The sequence below is a fragment of the Salvelinus fontinalis genome, chromosome 9 (genome assembly GCF_029448725.1).
Source record: "Salvelinus fontinalis isolate EN_2023a chromosome 9, ASM2944872v1, whole genome shotgun sequence".
Taxonomy (NCBI): domain Eukaryota; kingdom Metazoa; phylum Chordata; class Actinopteri; order Salmoniformes; family Salmonidae; genus Salvelinus; species Salvelinus fontinalis.
This window is the reverse complement of record NC_074673.1, coordinates 19292926-19320441: the sequence shown is the minus strand read 5'-3', so window position 1 is coordinate 19320441 and position 27516 is coordinate 19292926. Positions and strand designations below refer to the sequence as shown.

The 27516-nt window shown below is 44.5% G+C and overlaps 1 protein-coding gene across 1 annotated transcript in view; it reads right to left on the bottom strand.

Moving 5' to 3' along the window:
• Positions 1–13980: 13980 nt before the first annotated feature.
• Positions 13981–27516, bottom strand: part of LOC129862217 (neuropilin-2-like) — a 115752-nt gene continuing 102216 nt past the window's right edge. Inside the window, exon 3 of the mRNA XM_055933647.1 lies at positions 13981–14224. Within this exon, the coding sequence (XP_055789622.1) occupies positions 14023–14224 (202 nt within the window). The 3' untranslated portion in view covers positions 13981–14022. The remainder of the gene's footprint in view (positions 14225–27516) is intronic.

The following is a 27516-nucleotide window of genomic DNA, read 5'->3' as shown; positions in this document are numbered from 1 at the left end:
AATGTCACAGGTCCAGCTTCGTCCTCCTCGTCAGGTTCTGTGTGTGTGTGTGTGTGTGTGTGTGTGTGTGTGTGTGTGTGTGTGTGTGTGTGTGTGTGTGTGTGTGTGTGTGTGTGTGTGTGTGTGTGTGTGTGTGTGTGTGTGTGTGTGTGTGTGTGTGTGTGTGTGTGTGTGTGTGTGTGTGAACCCGGCAGGGTCACAGCTGGTGAGGTAGTGTATAAATAGAATTAAGAGCTACAGATTTCTCTCCGTTTGTTCTTTGATCCACTGATATTTCTGGCCTTCCTCCTCTCCTCTCCTCTCCTCTCCTCTCCTCTCCTCTCCTCTCCTCTCCTCTCCTCTCCTCTCCTCTCCCCTCCTCTCCTCTCCTCTCCTCTCCTCTCCTCCTCCCCTCTCCTCCTCTCCTTTACACCCTGATAGATAAACATGTCCACCAAAATATACGCTTGCTTTATCGACTTCCAAAAAGCATTTGATTCTATTTGGCATACAGGACTGTTGTACAAAGATATTGAAAGTGGCGTAGGGGGTAAAACATGACATAATTTAATCAATTTAAACTGGCAAAACGTATAACATAAACATTTGCAAGAAAAGAACAGAATTCTTTAACCAGAGGCGGGGCCTTCGTCAGGGTTGTAATCTGAGCCCTGCACTCTTAATATTTACATCAACGAATTGGTCACTATTCTAGAAAAATCCTCAACCCCTGGTGTTAGTCTCCACAATTCAGAAGTTAACCTGTCTAGGATCAGCGTGCCGCTAGCGGCACCCCCCCCCCCCCCCCACTGAAAAACCAGTGCCGCGAAATTCAAAAAAAATATTTTTTTTAAATATTTAACTTTCACACATTAAAGTCCAATACAGCTAATGAAAGACACAGATCTTGTGAATCCAGTCAACATGTCCGATTTTTAAAATGTTTTTACAGGGAAGACACAATATGGTAAAAGATGTACATCTATTACCTAAAAAACACATTAGCATTATCCACCATCTTTTATTTGTCCACCAACACCAGTAGCCATCACCAATTCGGCTAAACTAAGATATTTATAGCCCCTAACCAACAAAAAAACTCATCAGATGACAGTCTGATAACATATTTATGGTATGGGATAGGTTTTGTTAGAAAAAAAGTGCATATTTCAGGTAGATGGCATAGGTTACAATTGCACCCCACCGTCACAAATGGAATAGAAAAAACTACTTAGAGCAACGTGTTTACCTACTTACTAATCATCAAACATTTCGTAAAAAATACACAGCATACACGAATCGAAAGACACAGATCCTGTGAATACAGACAATATTTCAGATTTTTCTAAGTGTCTTACAGCGAAAACACAATAAAATCGTTATATTAGCATAGCACATAGCACATAGCAGCCCAGCATTGATTCTAGCCAAAGTGAGCGGATAACGTCAACATCGCCAAAAATATATTATTTTTTTTTCACTAACCTTCTCAGAATTCTTCAGATGACACTCCTGTAACATCATATTACACAATCCATATAGAGTTTGATCGAAAAATGTTTATATTTAGCCACCAAAATCATGGTTAGACAATGTGAAATGTAGCTCAGCTGGTCAGAAAATGTCCTTGCGCCACTTAGACAGTGATCTACTCTTATACATAAATACTCATAAACGTGACAAAAAAATATAGGGTGGACAGGGATTGATAGACAATTTAATTCTTAATACAATTGCGGAATTACATTTTTTAATTTATCCTTACTTTTCAATACAGTTTGCGCCAAGCGAAGCTACGTCAAAAAACATGGCGTCCTAAGCCACTAAAATGTTTCGACAGAAACACGATTTATCATAATAAAAATGTCCTACCTATGAGCTGTTTCTTCCATCAGTATCTTGGGCAAAGGATCCTTTCTTGGGAGTAATCGTCTTTTGGTGGAAAGCTGTCCTCTTGCCATGTGGAAATGCCAACTGCGTTCGGGATGAACTGAAAAGCGTGCCCAGCTATTCACATCGTTTCAAAAATAAATGTCCCAAAATCGCACTAAACGGATATAAATTGCTATAAAACGCTTTAAATTAACTACCTTATGATGTTTTTAACTCCTATAACGAGTGAAAAGATGACCGGAGAAATATAACAGGCTAAACTAACGCTTGGAACAGGAGCGGGTCGGTGTCTTCCACGCGCGTTACGCACCAAGAAAAGACTTGCTAGCTACAGGGTTTTTTCATTTGTAGTGCCTGTGAACGCGCAATCGACCCCATTGGAATCGTCATCACGTAAAGGCATCCAGGGGAAGACGTAAGAAGTGTCCGTATAGTCATAGCAATAACAGTGCCCTTTTAACTGACTTCAGAACAGTGGCCAACATTTCTGAAATCTGACTCCATGTCAGGGAAACTGCTGTAGAATGGGCTCTGTTCCACTTAGAGACACAATTTCAACTCCTATAGAAACTATAGACTGTTTTCTATCCAATAATAATAATAATATGCATATTGTACGATCAAGGATTTTGTGGGAAGCCGTTTCAAAAATTACCCAATTAGCATAAATAGTCTCAACAGCGCCCCCATCCTCAACAGGTTAAATGCCTACTCTTCGCAGATGACAGAGATCCTGTGGCGGAACTAAACGTAACAGGATGGGTGGATCGTGATTTCCTGTCAGAGAGGAGTTAATAAAGCCTGGTCTCGTTTTTGTTTTCTAAAAGTAGGGTAAAGCAGCTCCAAAGTGCAGGTGTTTCAGCCTGGCTCAGTGCTTTCTGTGGTGGTGGTGCGAGACAGCAGAAAATAGGAGCATTGTGCCGTGATTGGCTCAGTGTTCTGTCACTCATGGGGACACTACATCACCGCCAAATTTAATGGTGGAGCTAGAAAATTCAAGCCCCTTTGGGTGCTGCCATAGATTAACATTAGACGTGCCCATCCAAGAAGGCTCAAGGTCATTGGCCACAGATAAAATGACGTCAAATCATATTATATCTACCGTAGCTTTGATTGGACTGATCATGTCAACATCATACTTTCAAAATCTTAGCTAGCAAGCTAGCAGTCATCACCACGAATCAAGTCGACAATCTACTGGCAAATCCCTTTCAATTATTGTCAAATGAAGAGAAATAATGAAGAGAAATTAGAGCTAAAACTCAGTGCTCATCGGATATAAACATTACACAACAAGTTGGAAATCACAAATTAAACAATGAGTGGTTTGGAAGGAATTTGCAGCTAACTGCAAGCAGTGCAAAGCTTAGGTTTAGCCTGCTATTCAGTGGTGTGGCTGTGTGCTCCCAAGTCTAAGATTAATGAGGGTCCCTTTTCCAAGTTTAAAATTATAAACATTCAACACATCTGTCAATGAAGCATGATTTGTGCCACGCTCAAAACAACTGCTAACTCGGGAACTGCAAAATCTGATTTTAGTGAGTTCAAGACATCTGGGATCTCGGGATAAACGCGCTACGACTGGGGGGGAAAAAAAAAACGTTTTGACCTTTCATCCAACTCGGAAATGTAAATTCGGAAATTCGGAAACTCTTTCTAGAACTACGACCTGAAGATCACTGACGTCATCATGATACAACCTTGTTTTTTCTCTGAGTTCCCAGATGTCTTGAAAGCAGCATAAATCCAGAGAATGTCAGACTTTGATGACAAAGTTTGACGACAAAATTTGATGACAAAATTTGCTCACGAAGGGCCACCTTCCTGTTCAAGTGAGCACAGCACAACAAGGTGAGCCCAAAAAGGTATTGTATGCTGCTTCATAAATTATGTAATATTCCAGGGAGATATGTATACTGTAGCTAAGAAGGTAATACTAAGTGTATGTTGTGTAGTAAGCTGTTAGGAGCCCATGTGCCTCACCCTAATAATATGGTCCCTTTCCTCCCTCATAACTTAGCCTACTGTTCTGACATGGTTATGTAGCCTATAACCTGTTTTAGAGAAATGTCATCATCAAATATTGTAAGAGCTTTCATTGTCTGCTTGTATGCCCCCTTTATTTATCCTACGGTTCTGACTTGGTGTACAGGGAGAACACTGTAAGAACAGCCCATGTTCTGAATTCTGTCGCTGTAAATTTCAAAAAGTGCTGAACACATAGTTATATTGACTACGTCTGTCCTAGCTCGCTCATTATTGTCTTCATCGAAATTACGGATGGCCTCTTATCCGCTTGTCGTCCCCTTATGCCATAGTTTGTTCATCTCAGTTGTCAGTAGAAACCACATTTGTTTCAGGAAGTCAGCCATGTAAGCTATGTTTTTTTTAAAGGCAGTAAATGAGCCTGAATGACCTGTTTCGCTACCAGACAAGAATCCGCTGATAGCCAGGTGTAGCAGTGGTAAGGTATTGGGACAGCTTTATGTAGGACCTAACAGTTTGTGGTCACCGTTTGTCACTGCTATTGTGCAATAAATAAACAATCCTCACACTGGATGTTATCTACCTGTCTGTCTGTCTGTCTGTCTGTCTGTCTGTCTGTCTGTCTGTCTGTCTGTCTGTCTGTCTGTCTGTCTGCCTGTCTGTCTGTCTGTCTGTCTGTCTGCCTGTCTGTCTGTCTCTCTCTAGCTGTCTGTCTCTCTCTCTCTAGCTGTCTGTCTGTCTGTCTGTCTGTCTCTCTCTAGCTGTCTGTCTCTCTCAGAAAGACTGGGAGAGAATCCCTCCCTATCCTTCACACACTATTAAACTGGACTGGCATATATATACTGTCCACTATGTTCCACACACACACACACACACACACACACACACACACACACACACACACACACACACACACACACACACACACACACACACACACACACACACACACACACACACACACACACACACACACACACACTTAGTCGTACCTTCCGGCATAACGAGATCTTGTTAATACCATGGCAACCGGGTTTACATTCCAACCATTCCAGGTTTCATCATTGTGTGCGTGTGTGTGTGTGTGTGTGTGTGTGTGTGTGTGTGTGTGTGTGTGTGTGTGTGTGTGTGTGTGTGTGTGTGTGTGTGTGTGTGTGTGTTCACAGCAGCTGCCTCAGCTCAGGGGACGTGGGATACCATGACATCACTTCCTCCCAGGGGAAATCCACTCTGTTCCTCTGTTTCTCTCCCCCTCCCCTCTCTTTCTCCCCCTCCTCTACTCTTTCTCTCCACCTCTAGTCTCTCTCCCCCTCCTCTACTCTCTCTCTCTCTCCACCTCCTGTCCTCTCTCTCCCCCTCCTCTCCTCTCTCTCCCTCCCCTCTCTCTCTCCACCTCCTCTCTTTCCCCCTCCTCTCTCCTCTGTCTCTCCCCCTCTCTCTCCCCCTCCTCTCCCCTCTCTCCCCATCCTCTCCTCTCTCTCATCTTCCTCTCCTCTCCCTCTCCCCCTCCTCTCCTCTCTCTCCCCCCTCCTCTCCTCTCTCTCTCCCCCTCCTCTCTCTCTCCACCTCCTCTCTTCTCTCTCCCTCTCCTCTCCCCTCTCTGCCCCTCCTCTCCCCTCTCTCTCCCCCTCCTCTCTCTCTACCCCTCCTCTCCCTCTCCCCCTCCTCTCTCTCCCCCTCTCCCCTCTCTCCCTCTCCTCCCCTCTCTCTCTAAGGGTCTGGGTGTTAACACTAACGACTCTGTTGTGTTAGAGTCCACCGGGTGGGTTCTGTCAAACCACACACACACTTTCCCAAGTCCCAGTAGTGCCAGAAAGAATTTGCCAGTGAACAGCGAACAGCTAACAGCCAGCCCTGACCACAGCAGACTAAACTACACCAGACCACCACATGTGCTGTGTTAGTAACCCCCCCCCCCCCCCCCCCCCCCCCTTCTCTCCAGGGACGAGAAAGCAGGTCTCCATTAAGCAGGACTAGCAGGCATTCCTGGAATGCTTTCAGGAGGAACAGAAGACGACCGACTGCCATTTACTCTATTCACCCTTGATCTGAATCAGTCAGGGTGTGTGAAGGAGAGAGCTGTGGGTCAGACAGGCCCTGTGAAGGAGAGGTGTGTGTCAGACAGGCCCTGTGAAGGAGAGAGGTGTGTGTCAGACAGGCCCTGTGAAGGAGAGAGGGGTGTGGGTCAGACAGGCCCTGTGAAGGAGAGAGGTGTGTGGGTCAGACAGGCCCTGTGAAGGAGAGGTGTGTGTCAGACAGGCCCTGTGAAGGAGAGAGGTGTGTGTCAGACAGGCCCTGTGAAGGAGAGAGGTGTGTGTCAGACAGGCCCTGTGAAGGAGAGAGGTGTGTGTCAGACAGGCCCTGTGAAGGAGAGGTGTGTGTCAGACAGGCCCTGTGAAGGAGAGAGGTGTGTGTCAGACAGGCCCTGTGAAGGAGAGAGGTGTGTGTCAGACAGGCCCTGTGAAGGAGAGAGGTGTGTGTCAGACAGGCCCTGTGAAGGAGAGGTGTGTGTCAGACAGGCCCTGTGAAGGAGAGAGGTGTGTGTCAGACAGGCCCTGTGAAGGAGAGAGGTGTGGGTCAGACAGGCCCTGTGAAGGAGAGAGGTGTGTGTCAGACAGGCCCTGTGAAGGAGAGAGGTGTGTGTCAGACAGGCCCTGTGAAGGAGAGGTGTGGGTCAGACAGGCCTTGTGAAGGAGAGAGGTGTGGGTCAGACAGGCCCTGTGAAGGAGAGAGGTGTGTGTCAGACAGGCCCTGTGAAGGAGAGAGGGGTGTGGGTCAGACAGGCCCTGTGAAGGAGAGAGGTGTGTGGGTCAGACAGGCCCTGTGAAGGAGAGGTGTGTGTCAGACAGGCCCTGTGAAGGAGAGAGGTGTGTGTCAGACAGGCCCTGTGAAGGAGAGAGGTGTGTGTCAGACAGGCCCTGTGAAGGAGAGAGGTGTGTGTCAGACAGGCCCTGTGAAGGAGAGAGGTGTGTGTCAGACAGGCCCTGTGAAGGAGAGGTGTGTGTCAGACAGGCCCTGTGAAGGAGAGAGGTGTGTGTCAGACAGGCCCTGTGAAGGAGAGGTGTGGGTCAGACAGGCCCTGTGAAGGAGAGAGGTGTGTGTCAGACAGGCCCTGTGAAGGAGAGGTGTGGGTCAGACAGGCCCTGTGAAGGAGAGGTGTGGGTCAGACAGGCCCTGTGAAGGAGAGGTGTGGGTCAGACAGGCCCTGTGAAGGAGAGGTGTGGGTCAGACAGGCCCTGTGAAGGAGAGGGGTGTGTGTGTGCAAATGAGTGTGTGTCGGACAGGCAGCACCATGAGTTTGTCTGTCTGCCTGCCTACCTGCCTCCCTGTCTGTGAGTTTATACTGTCTGTCTGTCTGTCTGTCTGTCTGCCTGCCTGTCTCTCTGTGAGTGGATATGTCTGCCTGTCTGTCTGTCTGTCTAAATCTTTCACCAATTTTACTCATTGAAGCTCTATCGCCAACCTTTTTAGCTGGAATGCTATGAATTGACGTATGTGCCCAAGACCCTTGATGCATATACCGTATATGAGTTAATATCTTGTCTGTGGAGTTGGGAGAGAGAAAGCGAGCGAGAGAGAGAGAGAGAGAGAGAGAGAGAGAGAGAGAGAGAGAGAGAGAGAGAGAGAGAGAGAGAGAGAGAGAGAGAGAGAGAGAGAGAGAGAGAGAGAGAGAGGGGGGGTGAAGGAGGGAGGGGAGAAAAGAGAGATAGTCAGAGAGGGAGGGTGAGAGGGTGGAAGGTGTCATGTCTGTGATGCCTTTCTCTACGCGTCCATTGAAAGCAATGTGTTCACGAAGGCATCAAACCTGTATTGAAATAAATTCAATTGACTGAATGTACTTAGATAAACGTCAGCTACTGTGAAATTGTACATTTTTGCAAAAGTCTGCCAGGGTGACGTTTTCAGGCTGCATTTAACCTGTCCTATATAGCTACAATTTAACATGTCCCACAGAGCTACCATTTAACCTGTCCCACAAAGCTACCATTTAACCTGTCCCACAAAGCTACCATTTAACCTGTCCTATATAGATATAATTTAACCTATCCCACAAAGCTACCATTTAACATGTCCTACATAGCTACCATTTAACATGTCCTACATAGCTACCATTTAACCTGTCCTACATAGCTCCCATTTAACCTGTTCTACATAGCTACCATTTAACCTGTCACACAAGCTACCATTTAACCTGTCCCACAAAGCTACCATTTAACCTGTCTCACATAGCTACCATTTAACATGTCCCACAAAGCTACCATTTAACCTGTCCCACAAAGCTACCATTTAACCTGTCCCACAAAGCTACCATTTAACCTGTCCCACAAAGCTACCATTTAACCTGTTCTACATAGCTACCATTTAACCTGTCATACATAGCTACCATTTAACCTGTCCTACAAAGCTACCATTTAACCTGTCCTGCATAGCTACCATTTAACCTGTCCTACATAGCTACCATTTAACCTGTCCTGCATAGCTACCATTTAACATGTCCTGCATAGCTACCATGTAACCTGTCCTACAAAGCTACCATTTAACCTGTTCTACATAGCTACCATTTAACCTGTCAAACATAGCTACCATTTAACATGTCCTGCATAGCTACCATTTAACCTGTTCTACATAACTACCATTTAACCTGTCACACAAAGCTACCATTTAACCTGTCCCACAAAGCTACCATTTAACCTGTCTCACATAGCTACCATTTAACATGTCCCACAAAGCTACCATTTAACCTGTCCCACAAAGCTACCATTTAACCTGTCCCACAAAGCTACCAATTAACCTTCCCTACATAGCTACCATTTAACCTGTTCTACATAGCTACCATTTAACCTTCCCTACATAGCTACCATTTAACCTGTCCTGCATAGCTACCATTTAACCTGTCCTGCATAGCTACCATTTAACCTGTCCTGCATAGCTACCATTTAACCTGTCCCACAAAGCTACCATTTAACCTGTCCCACAAAGCTACCATTTAACCTGTCCCACAAAGCTACCATTTAACCTGTCCCACAAAGCTACCATTTAACCTGTTCTACATAGCTACCATTTAACCTGTCATACTTAGCTACCATTTAACCTGTCCTACAAAGCTACCATTTAACCTGTCCTGCATAGCTACCATTTAACCTGTCCTACATAGCTACCATTTAACCTGTCCTGCATAGCTACCATTTAACATGTCCTGCATAGCTACCATTTAACCTGTCCTACAAAGCTACCATTTAACCTGTTCTACATAGCTACCATTTAACCTGTCAAACATAGCTACCATTTAACATGTCCTGCATAGCTACCATTTAACCTGTCATACATAGCTACCATTTAACATGTCCTGCATAGCTACCATTTAACCTGTCCCACAAAGCTACCATTTAACCTGTCCTACATAGCTACCATTTAACCTGTCCTGCATAGCTACCAATTAACCTTCCCTACATAGCTACCATTTAACCTGTCCTACATAGCTACCGTTTAACCTTCCCTACATAGCTACCATTTAACTTGTCCTACGTAGCTACCATTTAACCTGTACCACATAGCTACCGTTTAACCTGTCCCACATAGCTACCATTTAACCTGTCCTGCATAGCTACTATTCACCTTCCCTACATAGCTATCATTTAACCTGTCCTGCATAGCTACCGTTTAACCTTCCCTACATAGCTACCATTTAACCTGTCCTGCATAGCTACCATTTAACCTGTCCTGCATAGCTACCATTTAACCTGTCCTGCATAGCTACCATTTAACCTGTCCCACAAAGCTACCATTTAACCTGTCCTGCATAGCTACCATTCAACCTGTCCTACATAGCTACCATTTAACCTGTCCCACATAGCTACCATTTAACTTGTCCTGCATAGCTACCATTTAACCTGTCCTACAAAGCTACCATTTAACCTGTCATTTAAAGCTACCATTTAACCTGTCCTTTAAAGCTACCATTTAACCTGTCCTGCATAGCTACCATTTAACCTGTCCCACAAAGCTACCATTTAACCTGTCCTGCATAGCTACCATTTAACCTGTCCTGCATAGCTACCATTTAACCTGTCCCACAAAGCTACCATTTAACCTGTCCTGCATAGCTACCATTTAACCTGTCCTGCATAGCTACCATTTAACCTGTCCCACAAAGCTACCATTTAACCTGTCCTTCATAGCTACCATTTAACCTGTCCTACATAGCTACCATTTAACCTGTCCTACATATCTACCATTTAACCTGTCCTGCATAGCTACCATTTAACCTGTCCTATATAGCTGCCATTTAACCTGTCCTACATAGCTACCATTTAACCTGTCCCACAAGGCTACCATTTAACCTGTCCCACAAGGCTACCATTTAACATGTCCTACAAAGCTACCATTTAACCTGTCCTACAAAGCTACCATTTAACCTGTCCTGCATAGCTACCATTTAACTTGTCCTACATAGCTACCGTTTAACCTTCCCTACATAGCTACCATTTAACTTGTCCTACATAGCTACCGTTTAACCTGTACCACATACCTACCGTTTAACCTGTCCCACATAGCTACCATTTAACCTGTCCTGCATAGCTACCAATTAACCTTCCCTACATAGCTATCATTTAACCTGTCCTGCATAGCTACCGTTTAACCTTCCCTACATAGCTACCATTTAACCTGTCCTGCATAGCTACCATTTAACCTGTCCTGCATAGCTACCATTTAACCTGTCCCACAAAGCTACCATTTAACCTGTCCTGCATAGCTACCATTCAACCTGTCCTACATAGCTACCATTTAACCTGTCCCACATAGCTACCATTTAACTTGTCCTGCATAGCTACCATTTAACCTGTCCTACAAAGCTACCATTTAACCTGTCCTTTAAAGCTACCATTTAACCTGTCCTGCATAGCTACCATTTAACCTGTCCCACAAAGCTACCATTTAACCTGTCCTGCATAGCTACCATTTGACCTGTCCCACAAAGCTACCATTTAACCTGTCCTGCATAGCTACCATTTAACCTGTCCTGCATAGCTACCATTTAACCTGTCCCACAAAGCTACCATTTAACCTGTCCTTCATAGCTACCATTTAACCTGTCCTACATAGCTACCATTTAACCTGTCCCACAAAGCTACCATTTAACCTGTCCTGCATAGCTACAATTTAACCTGTCCTACATATCTACCATTTAACCTGTCCTGCATAGCTACCATTTAACCTGTCCTATTTAGCTGCCATTTAACCTGTCCTACATAGCTACCATTTAACCTGTCCTATTTAGCTACCATTTAACCTGTCCCACAAGGCTACCATTTAACCTGTCCCACAAGGCTACCATTTAACATGTCCTACAAAGCTACCATTTAACCTGTCCCACAAAGCTACCATATGACATACAACTCTCCTTCCGTGGCCTCCAACTGCTCTTAAATGCAAGTAAAACTAAATGCATGCTCTTCAACCGATCACTGCCCGCACCTGCTCGCCCATCCAGCATCACTACTCTGGACGGTTCTGACTTAGAATAAGTGGACAACTACAAATACCTAGGTGTCTGGTTAGACTGTAAACTCTCCTTCCAGACTCACATTAAGCATCTCCAATTCAAAAGTAAATCTCGAATCGGCTTCCTATATCGCAACAAAGCCTCCTTCACTCATGCTGTCAAACATACCCTCGTAAAACGGACCATCCTACCGATCCTCGACTTCGGTGATGTCATCTATAAAATAGCCTCCAACACTCTACTCAGCAAATTGGATGCAGTCTATCACAGTGCCGTCCGTTTTGTCACCAAAGCCCCATATACTACCCATCACTGCGACCTGTATGCTCTCGTTGGTTGGCCCTCGCTTCATACTCATCGCCAAACCCACTGGCTCCAGGTCATCTACAAGTCTCTGCTAGGTAAAGCCCCACCTTATCTCAGCTCGCTGGTCACCATAGCAGCACCCACTCGTAGCACGCGCTCCAGCAGGTATATGTCACTGGTCACCCCCAAAGCCAATTCTTCCTTTGGTCATCTTTCCTTCCAGTTCTCTGCTGCCAATGACTGGAACGAACTACAAAAATCTCTGAAGCTGGAAACACTTATCTCCCTCACTAGCTTTAAGCACCAGCTGTCAGAGCAGCTCATAGATTACTGCACTTGTACATAGCCCATCTATAATTTAGCCCAAACAACTACCTCTCCCCCTACTGTATTTATTTATTTAGCTCCTTTGCACCCCATTATTTCTATCTCTACTTTGCACCTTCTTCCACTGCAAATCTACCTTTCCAGTGTTTTACTTGCTATATTGTATTTACTTCGCTACCATGGCCTTTTTTTTGCCTTCACCTCCCTTATCTCACCTCGAAAACTGAGGATGTAATAAGTAGACTATTTCTTAGAGACTGCCAACACAAAATACATCTTAAATGTGACATGTCCCAATTTACAATACAATATTTGTCTAGCTAGCTACAGTGCCTTGCAAATGTATTCACCACCCTTGGTGTTTTTTCCTGTCTTGTTACATTACAACCTGTAATTTAAATTGATTTTTATTTAGATTTCATGTAATGGACATACACAAAATAGTCCAAATTGGTGAAGGGAAATGATATATATATATTTTTTTAATGTTAAAATCATTTTAAACTGAAAAGTGGTGCGTGCATATGTATTCACCCCCTTTGATATGAAGCCCCTAAATAAGATCTGGTGCAATCAATTACCTTCAGAAGTCACATCATTAGTTAAAAAAAGTGTGCAATCTAAGTGTCACATGATCTGTCACATGATCTCAGTATATATACACCTGTTCTGAAAGGCCCCAGAGTCTGCAACACCAATAAGAAAGGGGCACCACCAAGCAAGCGGCACCATGAAGACCAAGGAGCTCTCCACACAGATCAGTGACGAGGTTGGGGAGAAGTCCAGATCAGAGTTGGGTTATAAAAAAATATCAGAAACTTTGAATATCCCACGGAGCACCATTAAATCCATTATTAAAAAATGGAAAGAATATGGCACCACAACAAACCTGTCAAGAGACGGCCGCCCACCAAAACTCACAGACCAGGCAAGGAGGGCATTAATCAGAGAGGCATCAAAGAGACCAAAGATAACCCTGACAGAGCTGCAAAGCTCCACAGCGGAGATTGGAGTATCTGTCCATATGACCACTAAGCTGTACACTCCACAGAGCTGGGCTTATGGAAGAGTGTCAGGAAAAAGCCAATGCTTAAATAAAAAATAAGCAAACACGTTTGGTGTTCTCCAAAAGGCATGTGGGAGACTCCCGAAACATATGGAAGAAGGTACTCTGGTCAGATGAGACTAAAATGTAGCTTTTTGGCCATCAAGGAAAACACTATGTCTGGCGCAAACCCAACACCTCTCATCACCCGGAGAACACCATCCCCACAGTGAAGCACGGTGGTGGCAGCATCATGCTGTGGGGATGTTTTTCATTGGCAGGGACTGAGAAACTGGTCAGAATTTAAGGAATGATGAGTGGATTAAGGGGAAACCTTTAAATGTCTTGGAATGGCCTAGTCAAAGCCCAGACCTCAATCCAATTGAGAATATGTGGTATGACTTAAAGATTGCTGTACACCAGAGGAACCCATCCAACTTGAAGGAGCTGGAGCAGTTTTGCCTTGAAGAATGGGAAAAAAATCCCAGTGGCTAGATGTGCAAAGCTTATAGAGACATACCCCAAGAGACTTGCAGCTGTAATTGTTGCAAGGGGTGGCTCTACAAAGTATTGACTTTGGGGGGGATGAATAGTTATACACACTCAAGTTTTCAGTTTTTTGTCTTCTTTCTTGTATATTTCACAATAAAAAATATTTAGCATCTTCAAAGTGGTAGGCATGTTGTTTAAATCAAATGATACAACCCCCCCAAAAAAATTATTTGAATTCCAGGTTGTAAGGCAACAAAATAGTAAAAATGCCAAGGGGGTGAATACTTTCCCAAGCAACTGTATGGCTCTAATTGCCGGAATACATCCACTGAAAGCACTTTTCAGTCAAAGAGTAGGCGTAATCTGTGTCCGGGAAACTGCTCCTAAGTGTAACCAATAGGTCTACTGACCGCCACTATGCCTTTCTAATGGCTTTGATTTGTCCCAAATGTATTTGTGTAGTTAAATGTTTGTATCAACGTTGTGTCTTTTATTCATTATTGAACTCACCGGTTTTGAAGATCTCGTAGCGCAGTGAAAAACCAGCTCCCTGGTGAGCGTAGTCGGAGACAAACTTGATGTGGAGCATGGGGCCGGAGGAGATGATGGCTGGAGGGGCGATGTTGCTGCAGTGTTTACCCAGCAGATCTCCGTTCTCACTGCTCCCATCACGGATCTCTACGAAGTCATATCTGGGAAGAAACATGGACAAGAGAAACATGTTTGGTATTGGAAGTCCAAGAAAACCAAGTAGAATACAGACAGATGAGACGAAGCTGGCCAACCCAGTAAGACAGATGAGATATAGCTGGCCAACTTAGTAAAACAGATGAGATATAGCTGGCCAACTCAGTAAGACAGATGAGATATAGACAGATGAGATATAGCTGGCTAACTCAGTAAGACAGATGAGATTTAGACAGATGAGATATAGCTGGCCAACCCAGTAAGACAGATGAGATATAAACAGATGAGATATAGCTGACCAACCCAGTAAGACAGATGAGATATAGCTGGCCAACTCAGTAAGACAGATGAGATATAGACAGATGAGATATAGCTGGCCAACTCAGTAAGACAGATGAGATATAGCTGGCCAACTCAGTAAGACAGATGAGATATAGCTGGCCAACTCAGTAAGACAGATGAGATATAGCTGGCCAACTCAGTAAGACAGATGAGATATAGCTGGCCAACTCAGTAAGACAGATGAGATATAGACAGATGAGATATAGCTGGCCAACTCAGTAAGACAGCTGAGATATAGACAGATGAGATATAGCTGGCCAACTCAGTAAGACAGATGAGATATAGCTGGCTAACTCAGTAAGACAGATGAGATATAGACAGATGAGATATAGCTGGCCAACTCAGTAAGACAGATGAGATATAGACAGATGAGATATAGCTGGCCAACCCAGTAAGACAGAGGAGATATAGACAGATGAGATATAGCTGGCCAACTCAGTAAGACAGATGAGATATGGACAGATGAGATATAGCTGGCCAACTCAGTAAGACAGAGGAGATATAGACAGATGAGATATAGCTGGCCAACTCAGTAAGACAGATGAGATATAGCTGGCCAACTCAGTAAGACAGATGAGATATAGCTGGCCAACCCAGTAAGACAGAGGAGATATAGACAGATGAGATATAGCTGGCCAACTCAGTAAGACAGATGAGATATAGACAGATGAGATATAGACAGATGAGATATAGCTGGCCAACTCATTAAGATAGATGAGATATAGCTGGCCAACCCAGTAAGACAGAGGAGATATAGACAGATGAGATATAGCTGGCCAACTCAGTAAGACAGATGAGATATAGACAGATGAGATATAGACAGATGAGATATAGCTGGCCAACTCAGTAAGATAGATGAGATATAGCTGGCCAACCCAGTAAGACAGATGAGATATAGTTGGCTAACTCAGTAAGACAGATGAGATATAGACAGATGAGATATAGCTGGCCAACCCAGTAAGACAGATGAGATATAGCTGGCCAACTCAGTAAGACAGATGAGATATAGACAGATGAGATACAGCTGGCCAACCCAGTAAGACAGATGAGATATAGCTGGCCAACTCAGTAAGACAGATGAGATATAGACAGATGAGATATAGCTGGCCAACCCAGTAAGACAGATGAGATATAGCTGGCTAACTCAGTAAGACAGAGGAGATATAGACAGATGAGATATAGCTGGCCAACTCAGTAAGACAGATGAGAAATAGACAGATGAGATATAGACAGATGAGATATAGCTGGCCAACTCAGTAAGACAGATGAGATATAGCTGGCCAACCCAGTAAGACAGATGAGATATAGACAGATGAGATATAGCTGGCCAACCCAGTAAGACAGATGAGATATAGACAGATGAGATATAGCTGGCTAACTCAGTAAGACAGATGAGATATAGCTGGCCAACTCAGTAAGACAGAGGAGATATAGACAGATGAGATATAGCTGGCCAACTCAGTAAGACAGATGAGATATAGACAGATGAGATATAGACAGATTAGATATAGACAGATGAGATATAGCTGGCCAACTCAGTAAGATAGATGAGATATAGCTGGCCAACCCAGTAAGACAGAGGAGATATAGACAGATGAGATATAGCTGGCCAACTCAGTAAGACAGATGAGATATAGACAGATGAGATATAGACAGATGAGATATAGCTGGCCAACTCAGTAAGATAGATGAGATATAGCTGGCCAACCCAGTAAGACAGATGAGATATAGCTGGCTAACTCAGTAAGACAGATGAGATATAGACAGATGAGATATAGCTGGCCAACCCAGTAAGACAGTTGAGATATAGACAGATGAGATATAGCTGGCCAACCCAGTAAGACAGAGGAGATATAGACAGATGAGATATAGACAGATGAGATATAGCTGGCCAACCCAGTAAGACAGATGAGATATAGACAGATGAGATATAGCTGGCCAACCCAGTAAGACAGATGAGATATAGGCAGATGAGATATAGCTGGCCAACCCAGTAAGACAGATGAGATATAGACAGATGAGATATAGACAGATGAGATATAGCTGGCTAACTCAGTAAGACAGATGAGATATAGACAGATGAGATATAGCTGGCCAACCCAGTAAGACAGAGGAGATATAGACAGATGAGATATAGCTGGCCAACCCAGTAAGACAGATGAGATATAGACAGATGAGATATAGCTGGCCAACTCAGTAAGACAGAGGAGATATAGCTGGCCAACTCAGTAAAACAGATGAGATATAGCTGGCCAACCCAGTAAGACAGATGAGATATAGCTGGCCAGCTCAGTAAGACAGATGAGATATAGCTGGCTAACTCAGTAAGACAGATGAGATATAGACAGATGAGATATAGACAGATGAGATATAGCTGGCCAACCCAGTAAGACAGATGAGATATAGCTGGCCAACCCAGTAAGACAGATGAGATATAGCTGGCCAACCCAGTAAGACAGATGAGATATAGACAGATGAGATATAGACAGATGAGATATAGCTGGCCAACCCAGTAAGACAGATGAGATATAGACAGATGAGATATAGCTGGCCAACTCAGTAAGACAGATGAGATATAGCTGGCCAACCCAGTAAGACAGATGAGATATAGCTGGCCAACCCAGTAAGACAGATGAGATATAGACAGATGAGATATAGACAGATGAGATATAGCTGGCCAACCCAGTAAGACAGATGAGATATAGACAGATGAGATATAGCTGGCCAACTCAGTAAGACAGATGAGATATAGCTGGCCAACTCAGTAAGACAGAGGCGATATAGGCAGATGAGATATAGCTGGCCAACCCAGTAAGACAGATCAGATATAGACAGATGAGATATAGCTGGCCAACTCAGTAAGACAGAGGAGATATAGCTGGCCAACTCAGTAAGACAGAGGAGATATAGCTGGCCAACCCAGTAAGACAGATGAGATATAGACAGATGAGATATAGCTGGCCAACCCAGTAAGACAGATGAGATATAGCTGGCCAACTCAGTAAGACAGATGAGATATAGCTGGCCAACCCAGTAAGACAGAGGAGATATAGCTGGCCAACCCAGTAAGACAGAGGAGATATAGCTGGCCAACTCAGTAAGACAGATGAGATATAGCTGGCCAACCCAGTAAGACAGAGGAGATATAGCTGGCCAACCCAGTAAAACAGATGAGATATAGACAGATGAGATATAGCTGGCCAACCCAGTAAGACAGATGAGATATAGGCAGATGAGATATAGCTGGCCAACCCAGTAAGACAGATGAGATATAGACAGATGAGATATAGCTGGCCAACTCAGTAAGACAGAGGAGATATAGCTGGCCAACCCAGTAAAACAGATGAGATATAGACAGATGAGATATAGCTGGCCAACCCAGTAAGACAGATGAGATATAGGCAGATGAGATATAGCTGGCCAACCCAGTAAGACAGATGAGATATAGACAGATGAGATATAGCTGGCCAACTCAGTAAGACAGAGGAGATATAGCTGGCCAACCCAGTAAAACAGATGAGATATAGACAGATGAGATATAGCTGGCCAACCCAGTAAGACAGATGAGATATAGGCAGATGAGATATAGCTGGCCAACCCAGTAAGACAGATGAGATATAGACAGATGAGATATAGCTGGCCAACTCAGTAAGCCAGATGAGATATAGCTGGCCAACTCAGTAAGACAGAGGAGATATAGCTGGCCAACCCAGTAAAACAGATGAGATATAGACAGATGAGATATAGCTGGCCAACCCAGTAAGACAGATGAGATATAGGCAGATGAGATATAGCTGGCCAACTCAGTAAGACAGATGAGATATAGCTGGCCAACCCAGGAAGACAGACGAGATATAAACAGATGAGATATAGACAGATGAGATATAGCTGGCCAACTCAGTAAAACAAATGAGATATAGTTGGCCAACTCAGTGGCTGCTGAGATTAAAACATTGTCCAGTCACAGTGCTGTTTAAATCTTAAAGATGTTGGGTTAAACTGTTCATGCTTCCCAATTGGCACCCTAATCCCTATATAGTGCACTACATTTCATCCAGATTAGTGCACCACATAGGGAATAGAGTCCCATTCAGATGTAGCCTAACACGTATAATTCCAGCTCGTGTCCTATTGGTCAGTTTCTCTGGTCTTTGACTGTCAGCTGACCTCTGTTCTCTCACCCAAACTCAGATTCCTATTGGTCAGTTTCTTAAGCCTTAAGCAACAAGAACAAACCCACCTGCCTCTCCAAAAATAAACCTTTATAGCTGAGAACAGATGATAACAGAGTTTAGGGTCTGGGATAGAGGCCATTGTCTTTCGACATGTGGGGTCTCTCCTATAAAACGCTAGTCCCTCAATCGACCAATCAGTGCAGAGGAAAGGTGTTCTATCTAAAAGTCAGGCCCTGCAGGTTCCTCCATTGTAATATAGACACAGTGCAGTATTAGTAGGGTTGTGGCTATAGCCCTCGATCTACCCATCAGTGCAGACGACAATTAGAGAAAGACTGACAAGAGCAACTCCAGACCCTTAGGCCTTGATCTCCTTTCATTTTAATATAAAATGTAGGGCTGTAGTGCTGTGGTTATTAATTTAATAACCAGCCCACACCTACACAGGTGTCAGTCCACACCACTCTGTAACTGGATTCCTGCTGGATTACTGCTGGATTACTGTTGGATTACTAGTGGATTACAGGTGGATTACTGCTGGATTACAGGTGGATTACTGCTGGATTACTGCTGGATTACAGGTGGATTCCTGCTGGATTACTGTTGGAATACTTCTGGATTACTGCTGGATTACAGGTGGATTACTGCTGGATTATTTCTGGATTACTGCTTGATTACTGCTGGATTACTGCTGGATTATTTCTGGATTACTGATTGATTACTGCTGGATTACTTCTGGATTACTGCTGGATTACTAGTGGATTACAGGTGGATTACAGGTGGATTACTGCTGGATTACAGGTGGATTCCTGCTGGATTACTGTTGGAATACTTCTGGATTACTGCTTGATTACTGCTGGATTACTGCTGGATTATTTCTGGATTACTGATTGATTACTGCTGGATTACTTCTGGATTACTGCTGGATTACTAGTGGATTACAGGTGGATTACTGCTGGATTACTGCTGGATTACTAGTGGATTACTGCTGGATTACTAGTGTATTACAGGTGGATTACTGCTGGATTACTTCTGGATTACTGCTGGATTACTAGTGGATTACTAGTGGATTACAGGTGGATTACTGCTGGATTACTAGTGGATTAATTATGGATTACTAGTGGATTAATTATGGATTACTGCTGGATTACTGCTAGATTACTGCTGGGTTACTGCTGGATACTAGTGGATTACTAGTGGATTACTGCTGGATTACTGATGGATTACTAGTGGATTACTGGTGGATTACAGGTGGATTACAGGTGGATTACTGCTGGATTACTGCTGGATTACTGCTGGATTACAGGTGGATAACTAGTGGATTACTGCTGGATTACTGCTGGATTACAGGTGGATTACTAATGGATTACTGCTGGATTACTGCTGGATTACAGGTGGATTACTAGTGGATTACTGGTGGATTACTGCTGGATTACTGCTGGATTGCTGGTGGATTACTGCTGGATTACTGCTGGATTGCTGCTGGATTACAGGTGGATTACTAGTGGATTACTAGTGGATTACTGGTGGATTACTGCTGGATTACAGGTGGATTACTAATGGATTACTGCTGGATTACTGCTGGATTACAGGTGGATTACTAGTGGATTACTAGTGGATTACTGGTGGATTACTGCTGGATTACTGCTGGATTACTGCTGGATTACTGCTGGATTACTGCTGGATTGCTGGTGGATTACTGGTGGATTGCTGGTGGATTACTCCTGGATTACTAGTGGATTACTGGTGGATTACAGGTGGATTACTGCTGGATTACTGCTGGATTACTGCTGGATTACTAGTGGATTACTGGTAGATTACAGGTGGATTACTGCTGGATTACTGCTGGATTCCTAGTGGATTACTGCTGGATTACAGGTGGATTACTGCTGGATTACTGCTGGATTGCTAGTGGATTACTGCTGGATTACAAGTGGATCTGGTAGGGTTTATGGAGATATCTGGTGACTGGAGAGAACTAGAGAGGGAGCAGGGGTTATGTTGAACTAGCTGTGTGTGTGTATTACTATATCACTATATTAATATTTTACTAAAATGCTGTATCAATACATTACTATTATACTATATTACTAGATTGCTACATTACTCTATTAATATATTACTATAGGACTATATGACTGTATTACTATGTGACTATTTTGCTACAGTACTATATTATTATATTACTATATGACTATATGACTATATGACTGTATTACTATGTGACTATTTTGCTACAGTACTATATTATTATATTACTCTATGACTATATTTGTAATATTCCAGTAGAAGCTGGAGTACAGATAATGTATCATGCTGACTGCTCTGTGCCTTAGAAAGGTGTGGTACTTTGGGAGAATCTTTACTGTTGCCTGTGGAGGCTAGCCAGCATGTAGCCTGGAGCTCTATCCCACCGACGGGCGGGACATTCAGGCGAGGGCGAGGTAAACAAGTCCCCTAACATGGATACAGTGTGGCTACAGTGTGTTGTACTAGGGAGAACCAGCAAGTAGCCTGGAGCTCTATCCCACTGACGTTGGGGGAGGGGGGACATTCAGGGGAGGACGAGGTAAACAAGTCTCTTAAAACACCAACTCACCTCCCTCATGTATTGTGTCAGCGAAACAGCGTGTGAACTCACAACACCGTGACAACGTGGTTGAGGGTTGTTCTAGAAGCCTTTCTAGGGTTCTGTTCTTCCTTCTCCCTCTTCTAGCTTTAAAATGGACATGTCAGTCACTGCTTTGGCCAGGACAGAGAGATCTCTCTCTCTCTCTCTCTCTCTCTCTCTCTCTCTCTCTCTCTCTCTCTCTCTCTCTCTCTCTCTCTCTCAGACTAAACTGCTGTGGGGCACATAACTGGTGGCACTGTGTCAGGTAGAGGAGTGCGTGGGGGTGGAGGAGAGAACCTGACACTGCTCTCAGCCCCCCCCCCTCTGACAGACACAGACAGGTGTCCTTCTTCCCCCTTCCCCCTCTTCCTCCTCACCCCTTCCTGCACTCTGAGCCAGACCTGCTTCCCAGCCTGATTCCTCTCTACTCAGTAGCCTACAGGTAGAGGCAGAGGCAGTGAGAGAGACAAGGCAAGGCAGAGGCAGTGAGAGAGACAAGGTAAGGTAGAGGTAGAGGCAGTGAGAGAGACAAGGCAAGGTAGAGGCAATGAGAGAGACAAGGTAAGGTAGAGGTAGAGGCAGTGAGAGAGACAAGGCAAGGTAGAGGCAATGAGAGAGACAAGGTAAGGTAGAGGTAGAGGCAATGAGAGAGACAAGGCAAGGTAGAGGCAGTGAGAGAGACAAGGTAAGGTAGAGGTAGAGGCAGTGAGAGAGACAAGGCAAGGTAGAGGCAATGAGAGAGACAAGGTAAGGTAGAGGTAGAGGCAATGAGAGAGACAAGGCAAGGTAGAGGCAGTGAGAGAGACAAGGTAAGGTAGAGGTAGAGGCAATGAGAGAGACAAGGCAAGGTAGAGGCAGTGAGAGAGACAAGGTAAGGTAGAGGCAGTGAGAGAGACAAGGCAAGGTAGAGGCAGTGAGAGAGACAAGGTAAGGTAGAGGTAGAGGCAATGAGAGAGACAAGGCAAGGTAGAGGCAGTGAGAGAGACAAGGTAAGGTAGAGGTAGAGGCAATGAGAGAGACAAGGCAAGGTAGAGGCAGTGAGAGAGACAAGGTAAGGTAGAGGCAGTGAGAGAGACAAGGCAAGGTAGAGGAAGAGGCAGTGAGAGAGACAAGGCAAGGTAGAGGCAGTGAGCGAGACAAGGTAGAGGTGGTGAGAGAGATGAGGTAGAGGTAGAGGCAGTGAGAGAGGCGAGGTAGAGGTAGTGAGAGAGATGAGGTAGAGGTAGAGGCAGTGAGAGAGGCGAGGTAGAGGTAGTGAGAGAGATTTTTATTTATTTATTTTATTTAACCTTTATTTAACCAGGTAGGCAAATTGAGAACACGTTCTCATTTACAATTGCGACCTGGCCAAGATAAAGCAAAGCAGTTCGACACATACAACAACACATAGTTACACATGGAGTAAAAACAAACATATAGTCAATAATACAGTGAAAAAAAATAAGTCTATATACAATGTGAGCAAGTGAGGTGAGATAAGGGAGGTGAAGGCAAACAGATATATGTATAAATAAATAAAATATAAAAAGGCCATGGAGGCGAAGTGAGTACAACAGAGCAAGTAAAATAAAAACTAAAAAAACACTGGAATGGTTGGTTTGCAGTGGAAGAAAGTGCAAAGTAGAGACAGAAATAATGGGGTGCAAAGGAGCAAAATAAATTAATAAATAAATACAGTAGGTAAAGAGGTAGTTGTTTGGGCTAAATTGTAGATGGGTTATGTACAGGTGCAGTAATCTATGAGCTGCTCTGACAGCTGGTGCTTAAAGCTAGTGAGGGAGATAGGTGTTTCCAGTTTCAGAGATTTTTGTAGTTCGTTCCAGTCATTGGCAGCAGAGAACTGGAAGGAGAGGCGTCCAAAGGAAGAATTGGTTTTGGGGGTGACTAGAGAGATATACCTGCTGGAGCGCGTGCTACAGGTAGGTGCTGCTATGGTGACCAGCGAGCTGAGATAAGGGGGGACTTACCTAGCAGGGTCTTGTAGATGACCTGGAACCAGTGGGTTTGGCGACGAGTATGAAGCGAGGGCCAGCCAACGAGAGTGTACAGGTCGCAGTGGTGGGTAGTATATGGGGCTTTGGTGACAAAACGGATGGCACTGTGATAGACTGCATCCAATTTATTGAGTAGGGTTTTGGAGGCTATTTTGTAAATGACATCACCGAAGTCGAGGATTGGTAGGATGGTCAGTTTTACAAGGGTATGTTTGGCAGCATGAGTAAAGGATGCTTTGTTGCGGAATAGGAAGCCAATTCTAGATTTGACTTTGGATTGGAGATGTTTGATGTGGGTCTGGAAGGAGAGTTTACAGTCTAACCAGACACCTAGGTATTTGTAGTTGTCCACATATTCTAAGTCAGAGCCGTCCAAAGTAGTGATGTTGGACAGGCGGGCAGGAGCAGGCAGCGATCGGTTGAAGAGCATGCATTTGGTTTTACTTGTATTTAAGAGCAGTTGGAGGCCACGGAAGGAGAGTTGTATGGCATTGAAGCTCGCCTGGAGGGTTGTTAACACAGTGTCAAAAGAAGGGCCAGAAGTATACAGAATAGTGTCGTCTGCGTAGAGGTGGATCAGAGAATCACCAGCAGCAAGAGCGACATCATTGATGTAAACAGAGAAGAGAGTCGGTCCAAGAATTGAACCCTGTGGCACCCCCATAGAGACTGCCAGAGGCCCGGACAACAGACCCTCCGATTTGACACACTGAACTCTATCAGAGAAGTAGTTGGTGAACCAGGCGAGGCAATCATTAGAGTAACCAAGGCTGTCGAGTCTGCCAATGAGGATGTGGTGATTGACAGAGTCAAAAGCCTTGGCCAGGTCAATGAATACGGCTGCACAGTATTGTTTCCTATCGATGGCGGTTACGATATCGTTTATGACCTTGAGCGTGGCTGAGGTGCACCCATGACCAGCTCTGAAACCAGATTGCATAGCGGAGAAGGTGTGGTGTGATTCGAAATGGTCGGTAATCTGTTTGTTGACTTGGCTTTCGAAGACCTTAGAAAGGCAGGGTAGGATAGATATAGGTCTGTAGCAGTTAGGGTCAAGGGTGTCCCCCCCTTTGAAGAGGGGGATAACCGCAGCTGCTTTCCAATCTTTGGGGATCTCAGACGACACGAAAGAGAGGTTGAAGAGGCTAGTAATAGGGGTGGCAACAATTTCAGCAGATAGTTTTAGAAAGAAAGGGTCCAGATTATCTAGCCCGGCTGATTTGTAAGGGTCCAGATTTTGCAGCTCATTAAGAACATCAGCTGACTGAATTTGGGAGAAAGAGAAATGGGGAAGGCTTGGGCGAGTAGCAGAGGGGAGGGCAGTGCTGTTGTCCGGGGTAGGGGTAGCCAGCTGGAAAGCATGGCCAGCCGTAGAAAAATGCTTATTGAAATTCTCAATTATAGTGGATTTGTCGGTGGTGACAGTGTTTCCTATCTTCAGAGCGGTTGGAAGCTGGGAGGAGGTGTTCTTATTCTCAGGTAGATGAGGTAGAGGTAGAGGCAGTGAGAGAGATGAGGCAAGGTAGAGGTAGAGGCAGTGAGAGAGATGAGGCAAGGTAGAGGTAGAGGTAGTGAGAGAGACGAGGCAGATGTAGTGAGAGAGTCAAGGCTGAGGTAGCGGCAGAGAGAGAGACGAGGTAGAGGTAGAGGCAGTGAGCGAGACGAGGTAGAGGTAGAGGCAGTGAGCGAGTCGAGGTAGAGGTAGAGGCAGTGAGCGAGTCGAGGTAGAGGTAGCGGCAGAGTAAGATATATCTCTATGAAGGCCTGAGTATATTTAGACTGGAGAACACCAGCGAGCTTTAGAGGTAGTATCCTCTTCTTCTCTGGTCTCTGAATCTCGGGCGTGGAGACAGATCTGACAGGGCTCTTTTAACACGATCACAATGTCTCTCGCTTTGTGGCTGGGAAGTCTTGCAGCAGCAGCAGCAGCACTGAGGCAACAACATCCCAAACACACCCATATTCCCTATATAGTGCACTACTTTTCAACAGAGCCCGTAGTGCACTGCGTAGGGAATAGGGTGCCATTTGGTGATGCTAGTCCCCCTCTGTGTTGTTGGGTTTTTCAAGTCGTCCAGGAGAGCTGCAGGGGAGGATTCTGATTCTACCCACTCTCCAATTAGTTCTGACATTAACCACGGTGACAATGATAGCCTTCTTTCTCTCCGAGCTGGCAGGGAGACATGCCGTGTGTGTGTGTGTGTATGTCTGTGTGTGTGTGTGTGTGTGTGTGTGTGTGTGTGTGTGTGTGTGTGTGTGTGTGTGTGTGTGTGTGCGTGCGTGCGTGCGTGCGTGCGTGCGTGCGTGCGTGCGTGCGTGTGTGTGTACAGTTGAAGTCGGAAGTTTACATATACCTTAGCCAAATACATTTAAACTCAATTTTTCACAATTCCTGACATTTAATGCTAGTAAAGAATTCCCTGTCTTACGTCAGTTAGGATCACCACTTTGTTTTAAGAATGTGAAATTTTAGAATAATAGCAGAGAAAATTATTTATTTGAGCTTTTATTTCTTTCATCACATTCCCAGTGGGTCAGAAGTTTACATACACTCAATTAGTATTTGGTAGCATCGCCTTTAAATTGTTTAACTTGGGTCAAACGTTTCAGGTATCCTTCCACAAGCTTCCCACAATAAGTTGGGTGAATTTTGGCCCATTCCTACTGACAGAGCTGGTATAATTGAGTCAGGTTTGTAGGCCTCATTGCTCGCACATGCTTTTTCAGTTCTGCCGACAAATGTTCTATAGGATTGAGGTCAGGGCTTTGTAATGGCCACTCCAATACCTTGACTTTGTTGTCCTTAAGCCATTTTGTCACAACTTTGGAAGTATGCTTGGGGTCATTGTCCATTGGAAGACCCATTTGCGACCAAGCTATAACTTCCTGACTGATGTCTTGAGATGTTGCTTCAATATATCCACATAATTTTCCTACATCATGATGCCATCTATTTTGTGAAGTGCACCAGTCCCTCCTGCAGCAAAGCATCCCCCGCATCATGATGCTGCCACCCCCGTGCTTCACGGTTGGGATTGTGTTCTTCGGCTTGCAAGCCTCCCCCTTTTTCCTCCAAACACAACGATGGTCATTATGGCCAAACAGTTCTATTTTTGTTTCATCAGACCAGAGGACATGTCTCCAAAAAGTCTTTGTCCCCATGTGCAGTTGCAAACCGTAGTCTGGCTTTTTTATGGCGGTTTTGGAGCAGTGGCTTCTTCCTTGCTGAGTGCTCTTTCAGGCTATGTGGATATAGGACTAGTTTTACTGTGGATATAGATACTTTTGTACCTGTTTCCTCCAGCATCTTCACAAGGTCCTTTGTTGTTGTTCTGGGATTGATTTGCACTTTTCACACCAAAGTGCGTTCATCTCTAGGAGACAGAACGCGTCTCCTTCCTGAGCGGTGTGACGGCTGTGTTGTGCCATGGTGTTTATACTTAAGTACTATTGTTTGTACAGATGACCGTGGTACCTTCAGGCATTTGGAAATTGCTCCTTTTTCTGAGGTCTTGGGCTGATTCTTTTTGATTTTCCCATGATGTCAAACAAAGAGGCACTGAGTTTGAAGGTAGGCCTGAAGAACTGGCATTTGGCTGCTAGCTGCTGTAGCTATAGTTTAGCATTGAGCTGGATGTCATAAGGTGAATGCACCAATTTGTAAGTCGCTCTGGATAAGAGCGTCTGCTAAATGACTTAAATGTAAATGTAGGTAGTATTTGGCTGCTAGCTGCTTTAGCTATGGTTTAGCATTGAGCTGGTATTTGGCTGTTGGCTGCTGTAGCTATAGTTTAGCATTGAGGTAGTATTTGGCTGCTAGCTGCTTTAGCTATGGTTTAGCATTGAGGTAGTATTTGGCTATTGGCTGCTATTGGCTGCTGTAGCTATGGTTTAGCATTGAGCTGGTATTTGGCTGCTAGCTGCTAGCTGCTAGCTGCTTTAGCTATGGTTTAGCATTGAGCTGGTATTTGGCTGCTAGCTGCTGTAGCTATAGTTTAGCATTGAGCTGGTATTTGGCTGTTGGCTGTTTAGCTATAGTTTAGCATTGAGCTGGTATTTGGCTGTTGGCTGTTTAGCTATAGTTTAGCATTGAGCTGGTATTTGGCTGCTAGCTGCTTTAGCTATAGTTTAGCATTGAGCTGGTATTTGGCTGCTAGCTACTGTAGCTATGGTTT